The 10,153-nt window shown below is 34.8% G+C and overlaps 1 protein-coding gene across 1 annotated transcript in view; it reads left to right on the top strand.

The window, feature by feature from the left end:
• Cog5 (component of oligomeric golgi complex 5) overlaps nt 1-10,153 on the top strand; it is a gene marked incomplete in the record, with an annotated part of 269,280 nt that overhangs the window by 215,658 nt on the left and 43,469 nt on the right. Inside the window, 1 exon segment of the mRNA XM_013510538.1 lies at nt 597-696. Within this exon segment, the coding sequence (XP_013365992.1) occupies nt 597-696 (100 nt within the window).

Here is a 10,153-nt window from a genome sequence, read left to right as displayed (position 1 = left end):
GGTCAAATGAAGTATCCCAAGTAATTCAGTGTTGAACATGAACCAGCAAAAAAATCCTTTAAGAATCCACATTTTTAAGGTACCAAATTATTGCCATTATGCTTTTGATACATTTTAAAAACTATTTTATGGAAAATCCCAGATTGGCATAATTTCTACAGAAATTGAGTATCTGTACCATGTGTAATTTATATTTTTAGCATATGTCCCTCCAAGGTCATCATTTCCATTCAAGAGCTGTCATTTCCTTGCAGATGTCTTTGATGTGCAGTGCCTCTAATTGCACTTATCAGTATTAGCAAGTGCGCTACTTTAAAAATCTGTACAAAATTTACTTTCTTAATCACAGACTGAACCCACACATGATGTGCTCTTATTAATGAGAAAGTGGTCATTAACAAAGCCATTTCAAATCATTATTTCCTAATGCTGAATTTAGGAGGAAAAATGAAACAGTGCAACCAAATCATGAGAGTAGTCAGCAAAATCAATAAAAAGAATCACCACAGTGCATACTGGGCTTAGGTATGTATGTTGCTCTTTGCTTTGGTGATGAACTGTATTGATAATGATTAAAATCTGCTTATTTTCCCTAGTGAACTAAATGTAGCTGCTGTTGATGCAAACCTCACATTAGCTGTGTCAAAAAATGTGGCCAAGACCATCCAGTTATATGGTGTAAAATCGGAGCAGCTTGTAAGTGGTACCCCTTATTTCTAAACTTTCGCTTTGTTTAAACTTACTAATTGTACAATACTTGACTAACTGTAACTAACAGCGTAATAAATGAAGTAAATCTGTTTTTACCTGTATCTTAGTTGTTCCAGTTGGTTCTATAATAATTTTTAGAGTAGCCTGTTGACAAATTAAACTGAAATAATTTGCATGAAATGAACCTTGGTGGTATGAGCCTTCCTACTTTCATTCCCAATGGAAGACCAAATTTTGTTTGCCTATATGGTGCTATTTAACATTCAGTTGTTCTTGTAATCTTGACAGTAATTTATAGACATCTTTTTTAAAACTCTGTTTATTGAGAAATAGCCATATAAAGATATGGGAGCTCTTTATAGGCAATTAGATGACTAATTTTTCTCTCCAAACTTTTTTTATAGGTTCTTTATTATAATGTTCATTGCTTCTAAAAAACCATGGTTATAAATAAAATTCAGTATTTTATCTACTAGAGTTGCGTCACTCCTGAAGATGTCAAGAAAAAACGCGATGAGACAGGCCCCCAGAAGACAGAAAGAATCCACACACACACAGAAATATATTTTACTTTGTGGGTATGGCAGGATATGGTGGGGTGAAGGAGAGGCAATACTGGCAATACATGATTTCAATCAATGTCGTGATTGAAAAGGCTTTGAAAAACATAATAATGCAGTTTCGCTAACATTATTTAATGATATGTCTGTTTGTGGCCCCAAATTAATTACTCAAGACTACTTAACCTGCAATATTGAAGGCTAATGGAAAGTTGTTGACCTTTTTTACTTTTTAATGTAACTTCCCCTTCTCCAATAATTTTACTTTTCAGCTTTCATTTAGTTACATAAGAAAGGCCTAAGCATTAAACAATAATATTAAACAATAATACAATGATAATGTATTATAAAATACATTATCAACTAATGGCCAAAATAACATTTCATTGTTAGTGTTTATCTCTATGGCTGTTAATGATACTGTTTCTGCTACTCTGGGACTTTTAAAAAGTTTGACATGTTGTCTTTTTTGGTCATTCCATTTTATTCTTGTAGAATAGTTTCACTAAAAAGATTGTGAACAAAATAGGTAAATACTAAGATTTTTGTTGAAGAAAGACTAGAGATTTTTAAGTAGAATAACAGCTGTATAAAGGAAATACTGACTTGAGGTTTAGGATGAAAGCAACATCTTTAAATAGGGGATTCTTTTTATAGATGAAAAATTTAAGCCTAAAATCCATGAAGTTAAGAAGTGACAGAAATTAGATCATTAATGGAATGTTGAAGCAGTGAGATAAAGGAAAGCTAGAAATTTAAAGGCATATACTTACCGAAAGGGTAATTTAAAAATACAGCCTAAAATATACAGTGAGCAGCTTTCTGAGTCCTAAATTTATTTCTCTAAAGATTAGGAGTTTCTTGGCTACCAAATAATTTTAATATGCTTAATTATAGCTTTAATTTGCATCAGGAGGGTGGCTCATAAAAGGGTTTCCCAAACTGGATTTAATGTTCTGACATGTAGTAGGTATAACTAATAAATTATATGTAAAATACACTTATATGCTTATAATAATAAATTGGAAAGTATTCTTATCAGGACATACATGTTTTCCCCTAAGGCTTTTCGTTATTAGTTATCAAAAGTATATATCATACAAACCTAAATCTCTACAAGGACAAATTCTTTGTTTATTTTCTAAATCTGAAATGATACCGAAAAATAATTTTTTTTTGGAGACAGGGTCTCACTATGTAGTTCAGGCTGGCCTTAAACTCACTATGCAGCCTAGGCTGATCTGGAAATCATGGTGATCCTCCTGTCTTACCCTCCAGAATGCTGGGATTACAGGCATGTGCCAACATGCCCAGCTCAAGCAATCCAGTTTTACAAGTAGAGTAATAACTACCATTTTTAAGCACATATAGTGAATCAGGGATTATGCCAATCCATTTACATATATTATCTCATCTATTTTACAACTATCATGAAATGCAAGTATTAATGTCTACTGCTACAAAATATGAAAATTGAGGCTAAGAAAGATTAGTAGTATGACCAGTAGAACTAAATGTAGAATACTAGTGAACAGTTGTGACATTTAACATTGAAACCCAGACCAGACTTTAAGCTTTAAAACTGCTAGCCAGGCATTGTGGTGCATACTTGTAATCCCAGTACTCGAAAGGCTGAGGCATGAGGATTGCCTCGAATTCAAGGCCAGCCTACGCTACATAGTGAGTTCAAGGCTAGCCTAGACTAGAGAAGGAGATCTTGTCTCAAAAAAAAAAAACCCACTCTCCTGACTTGTATCCATGTGCAAATATAACATCTTTTTTATTTAATAAAAGTGTGATTGTGCAATGCAGTGCAGTTCAGTAAGAAGAATTTTGTGTTCAAAACACACAAACACATACATACGTACCTATTAATCATATGTATAGTAACATTTTGTGATTGACCTGAATAAATTATTTAATGTTGAAATATTGGGCATTTGTTTGCATAGTCTAAATAGGACTTCTAAGATATCACTAGATCTTATAATGGAAATTTTAAATCTGTATTCTTCCTTGTCCTGTCTATGTTAAAAGGAAGTCAAAATATCAGTATACAAGGGAACTATTATGACCTTTATAGCTATAGGATTTTAAATTTTTGTAATAAAATTATAGGCAAGTATACTTATAAGTATTCCTTTTAAAATATGAATTATTAGATATTTTTCAGCAATGACACTATTACCTGGTGGTTTTAAGGAATGACATCTAGAATTAGTGTAAATATCAAGTGTTATGAACTATGAGAAGGTACATTGACATGTAATTAAGTTGCAGACCATCTGACACAATAATTGGGATTGACAATTAAGGAAAGCTTTCCATTTCAGTGCAGGCCAGTAGCTATATATGTAATGAGCAGTTTTGGACCACTAGGGTTTTGTTTTAAGGCTTTGTAAATAACACTTGACACTTGGTATAATTTCATGAGTATCTTTACATTCCATTAATGGAAGAAAACTTACATAAGTATTCAAGTGATGATATAGAAACATATGAATTCAGTTTTTTTTTTTACTTTCAAAAGGATTATTTATTGGAAATTTTAGTTTTCTACATGAATACCACTCCATGCAGTGTTAAAATGGTAGTGATTTATTTTATTCACATTCAGGTAAATAAAAGAGGAAATACTAAATCACTTGGAAGTGCTTTTATATTATGCACAGAGGAAATGTATCCATAGGGTCTCTTGGACCAAATGTACTTTAGTGATAATACACACACCAACCCCTTTGAGTTAGCTGCCTTCTTGACTGTTTAGATAGGTTTCTACTCTTTCCTACTGTTTTAACATTGGACTCTTTTAGCATCACTGCTTCCCTCCTTCCTGTAAGATAGCTTTCTGACATACTTCCCAGACTTGTAAAAGTTGGATTTCTGTGGGCTGTGCCAGGTCAGTAATAGATAGACTGTCAGGCTTATGTTAGAGCTAATGGGTTGTAGTGATGATAGAAATAATGGTTTTTCTTGTGAGAGAGAGGAGGAAGTAAAAATTTCCAAGTTTTTAGTTTATGTTTGCCTGAGTTTATATTAGCTATCTGTTGCCACAAGAACAATGTATAACAGACAGCCACAACTCTAAATGGCATACAGAAAGCATTTATTGCTCAGGCCTAACAGGTCTAAAGGGGTACAGCTAGTTAGCTTTGCTGATATGGCTGGTTTTGCTCCTATGGTTATCTGGTCTTGATCTAGGTGGCTTTTGGCATAGTTTAGACTCTTCTACATATCTATAATCCTGTAGCAGTCTCTCTGGGGCTTGACTTCAAGGTAAAGGGAGAAGTCAAGCCCCAGAGAGACTGCTACAGGATTATAGATATGTAGAAGAGTCTTAACAGATTCACACTTGAGGAATGAAGTAAGAAAAGTATACCTTTGGGAATAAAAAGTTCATGAGCTCCCTTTTTTGTAGTTTGGCTTTGTGACAGACGGCATATTGCCCCAACCCTTAACCTCTGTTTGCACCCACATTATTTGCTGTTAATATGTCTGGTGGGCCATGTTTTTCATGAAAAAATATTTTCTCATTTATTTTTCTTCTTTATTCCAAAATCTGGAATTTATTTAGTCTGTGAGTAAACAGAATCCTTATACCCACCTCAAGATATACAAATACTAGCTATCAGCTTGAAAAGAAATTGGGCAATGGAATCTTGCCCCCTAATTTTTCACTGCCATATTAACACTTTGTTACCATCAAAAGGTTTTAAAATTATTAGCCAGTTCTGCCAGGTGTTCTCATTGAGAGGACTAGTCTGAATTACCTACTCAGTTTTTCACTGGAATTGGGAGTCCTAATGCTATAGAACTTTCATGTCTTTTCAGGCATATTAGTAATCCTACCCTATTCTGAGGTATAGAATATGATTTAATTTTTTCATGTGGATTTCAAAGTAATACTATTTGGAAGTACATTCCTAGGAGAGAAAGTCGTCTGTGTTTAGCCAGGGTTAGGTTGTGAACTGTCCTCCCTCACATACACATACCACATATCACATAGGAACACACAAAACAATGAAGTGATAGCCATATTCCATAAATCATATCTAAGGAAAACCTGCATTTGCTGCCTAGGGCTGCTGTAGGCATCCACCTTTGCAGGGAAGAGTGCTTTGCAAGTGGGACCAGGGCCAAACACTGCTCAGGAATTGGGCTGCAAAATCTCATGGTGACATGATCTCTTCATTTCTAGCATCTGATATGATTCTGAATTGAGATCTTTAGTAGCAGTGGTGAGGAGAAAGGTATGGGAAGGCTGTCAACCCTCAGACACCAGGGACAAACGGAAAGTGAGAGGATACACTGATACTTCTTTCTGAAAACATTAGGGTGCAGACTGAAATTCAGTGCATTGGAGTTAGAAGAGTTCATTTGTGTCTTAAAAGCTATTAATTGTCTTTGATTATTCTCTGCTATACCAGGCAGTTAGCATACTTTTGGGCAGCTGACTTACTCAGCTCACTAGAGTGGGGTTGGGCCCATTTGGAGTGTTTCCTAACACATACCTAAACAAGGGCAACAGCAGAATGGTGGCATGTGGAAAGATTCTCTCTGTGATGGGAATCAAGAAAATCTTCTTTCTGTCTTGGGCAATCTTTGTAGTATTTTTTATAACTCAGGATATGAATTGGTAGTCTAGCAGATATTTCAAGCGTTCTTTGAACCCCAAGAAATTATAAAATGTTATGCTGTGTACATTTTTTCTAGGAAAACGCCCTCACAGATTTCAAAGTCAATGACTCTCTAAAAAGAGCTGAAAGTTAGCTGGAAAATTGCCCAAATATGTAGATTATACAGCATACTTTTAAATGACTTATGAGGGCAAAAGAGGTATTTTTTAAAAGAAAAGACTTTACTGAGATATAAATTGCATAAAATAAAATAAAGTTCACACATTTGAAGACAATTTTAACTATGGTGAAATCCACATCGTATAAAATTTACCTGTAGCCTGGTAAGGAGGTGTGCACGTATGGTCCCAACTACTTGGAAGGCTGAGTACAAGAATCGCTTGAGCTGATGACTAGGAGGCCAGCCTGTCTCAAAAACTATTTACCATATTAACCATTTTTAATTGTACAGTTTAATAATGCTCAATTTATTCAGATTGTTATGCAATAGAATATTTTCATCTTGCTAAACTGTAAAGTAGGTTTCCATGTTCACTGCTTGTGAACTTGTCTGAATTCAGTGAGATGGAACATATTAAAACACAAGAAGTTGCATAAAGTGGAATACTTATGCATAGGTATAGCAAGAGACAACTGAAGCTAAGGATTCGTTACAAGGCAGTCCTCCAAACCTCAGAAAGCTGCTACTGCCTAGGGCAGATGCAGTCTCAGCTGAATGCACCTTGCTTGCACTGTAGATGAGGGACTCAGAAATGGATCACTTGCAAAGAGGGAAAACTGTAAAGATATTTTGAATGGTATAAAAATGAAAAGACAACATACCAACATCTGTAGATTGCAGCTAATTCAGTGAAGTTCAGAACATTAATTGCTTGAAATGCTTGTATTGGTGGGAGTGTCACCACTCAACTGAGAATTCTTTTACTTAATTCAGATGGAAATCACAAAATCAGCAAATTTCACCCCCCTTGATGTTAGGGTTTTGCATTCCACTCACTCTCAGCCCTTACTGTGACAGCTCCTAGTGCTATGGTTCTCAGCAGCTTCTGGCCACCCTCCTTAGCAGCTGAGGCCTATAGCCCTCTTTGCAGCTTTCTGGAAGACTTTCAACAGGTCACTGCACATCTAAACCACTGGTTTCTGAAACTGGTGGTGGATAGTAGTCCCTAGTCTTACCAGCTACTTGTAGTACAACCCACTCAGACCATTCTTTCGGAAATAAAGAATCATAAGTTTTGGAGCAAGGTTTAATTGGGACCTGTACTGCACCACAAGGGGATAGTGACAGAGGCCCTCTTGACTGACCTAATGGTGTGAGGGAATGCTCCTTATATAGAGCAGAACTGGCTAGTGCATGCACAGTTTTGTGCAGTTTGAAGACCAGGAGGGAAAGAAAACATTCTCTGAGCAGCTGAAATTGGTGTCACCACGTCCGTTCAATAAAGTACACTCTGCACTCCCAGGAAAGTCTCCTAGTTTAGCATGGTTAGTCCTTTACTTTTCCACTTCAAGGTAGATTAAACCAAGATGAGGGGAGAATATCAAAAAGAGGTCCTTTAAAAAAAGCCTACACTTTGGGAATAAGGGAAGGAGACACAGCATTTAAAAGATTTAACCTATGGCTGTTGTATCAGTGAAAGGGCAAACAACTAGACATTCCTTACAGAGCTCTAATAAGCCACTTTGAAAAAGATGTGTAATAGCTCATTCTCACACTAGCAAATGACCGCAGTGGTTAATTTAAGTAGATTTTGCCTGAAACCAGAGAAGTGTGACACCCACTGTAGGAAGATTTTCTGGAAAATATTTTCTGATGGTTTTAGCACCCAAGCAAATTAGTATTATTCACCAAGAAAGTTTAGTTAGGTTGTGTCCCAGGGAAATAAGCAATGCTGTGTAAATCTGTGGATTTGTTCTTTGTGTTACATTTGCTAAAATATATCCTAAGTCTGAAGATTTTAAATGAAATGCAACTTTAATGTATTACAAACTATATTTAGAATTAAAACATTTGATAATTTAATTTGGGTTACACATATATCTGAACATACAATTCTATTTGTATAGGATAATTGACATAATAATACATAATCATAATTTTTATATTTAAATCTCAGCCAGGTAATCTATGATGAAAACATTTGATATATGTTGTGGTTTGTGTCTGCGTTTCCCCCCAAATCCTCATGCAGTCATGGGGTAGGCTTCTATTCTAGATTTTTTTATTGATCTGTAGTCCATATTGGAATTATGGGTGTGAGTGCTACACCTGCCCTGTGGCAGATAGTTTGCATATGTAAGGGAGGGAAAGAGGCTGCTAGCTGCCACTCCTCCCTTTTGCTCTTACTGTTTTTGCTGTTTTTCCACCGCCATGAACTGTTGCCCTCTGCCTTGGAGCCAGCTAAGTATGGACTGAAATCTCCACAAACTGTGAGCTAAATAAACCTTTCTTTCCTTAATTTTGGGCATTGGGTATTTTGTCTCAGCAACAAGAGAAAAGTAACCAAGACAATATATAAGCCAAAATAAAAAGCATTTGTTTTCATTTTTGTCACATATTAGTTTACTGAATAGTACCTTAAGGAAATTATTTTTCCCTAAATCCTTCTTTTGGGCAAGTGAAGAGTAACTGAAGAAGTTTATTTACCCATTTTATCTTAAGTTTTTCACAGAGGGAAATTTTATCTTTCAATTTTTATAATAGATGAAATTATTTTGTATGACAGATTCTAAGGATATTTAACAAGTGAGCCTTTTAGATACTTCAAGGAATTCCAAAGTGTTCTTTATTAGTGTTTTACTGACTTTCCTTTTGATGTAATGTTTCATAATATTAGCATTTTTATTTTCCAGTCTTTTTGTGGGAATGAACTACTCATAGACAAACTGTACTTAGTTCCTTCATGTGAGTTGCTTAATGTACCCAACTATTCCTTTAGTCTTAAGTTTGTATAGTGTTCTTATTTTTTTTATCTTATAAATAGCAGCTTCATGCATGTAACTTTTCTGTGTTGTTCTCTTGGGAGACATTTTAATGGAGGAATATGGAAAGAAACAGCAATTTTAAAGCTCTTGGAATGTTTTGCCAGGTAGGATCTCCTGGCTTGGGAAACACTTAGATGAGTCATATACTGCACCTGGGATCGCTGGACCTTGTGTCTAAAGTACTGACAGGGTGTGCATCAGGAATTAGATTTCATCTCTTAACTCTAAGAGCTCTCCAGTCACTTCCTGGAGTGCTGTGTTGGGATGCCATAACAGCACAACATTGATTCCTGATGTCTTTCTCATGCATGGAAAGGAGAAGCAGCAGTTTGAAAGCCCACATATTTGGCTTTCCTGCTTATTATTAAAAGAAGAGCAATGATAATACTTTGCCATTTTGTGTGTATTTTTTTGCTACGAATCTTAAAATTGGGTAGAAAGCCTATATTAGATCAAAACATTTTACCTTATTAGAAATTATATATTAAAAATTAATTTGGTAATTGTACAAAGGCATACTACTTTTTGAAAAATAAGTATAGCTGTAACTATAAAGCTTCATCAAAGCTTATTTCAAAATTTTTATTAAAAATACATGATTTGACTGTGAAAATGTTTATTCATTTTTATTTAGGAAATAGTGTGATTCATATACATTTCACTTTGTTTTGCTTCTTTAAATCTATGACATTATAATAGAGACTTTTATGTATTTTATGTATGCTTATAGAGAAGTAATTAGAAAGATTATGAATAATCCATGTAAAAAGGAATGATCCTGTAGTCTTGGCATTGTCCTAGCAGTAATGGAAATAATAGATACATAGGACCTTCCACAATATCTGGGAAATAATTTACACTTTTGTAATTCATAACTAATTTACAATATATTATTGTTCTTTTTAGACATTTTTCGGAGTCAGGTTTATAACTCCCTACAAGTAATTTTCAATAAATTTTCTGTATAGAAATTTAAAGCTGTTAGCTAACTCATCCCTTGCCTTGCCAAGTTTATTTCTTTTACTTTTAATCTTCAGTGCTGATGATTAGGGAGATCGTGGTCATTTCACCAGCAAATTAACATATAAGGACCTATCTTCATGCTAACTGTATAGCCTACTATTTCAGTAATTCAGGCTCATCAATCCCCTTTAATAAAGTGATCTTCAGTCTTTTCTCACAGTAAACTTATTTCTTCATTAAATATGGAGCACATGGATTAAGATAAGATTAATTCATGTAGGTAATATAAATTGAAAT

Source organism: Chinchilla lanigera, unplaced genomic scaffold, assembly GCF_000276665.1.
Source record: "Chinchilla lanigera isolate Chin_1 unplaced genomic scaffold, ChiLan1.0 scaffold00009, whole genome shotgun sequence".
NCBI classification, from domain to species: domain Eukaryota; kingdom Metazoa; phylum Chordata; class Mammalia; order Rodentia; family Chinchillidae; genus Chinchilla; species Chinchilla lanigera.
The sequence above is the reverse complement of the archived record's forward strand: the minus strand, read 5'-3'. Positions and strand labels throughout refer to the sequence as shown.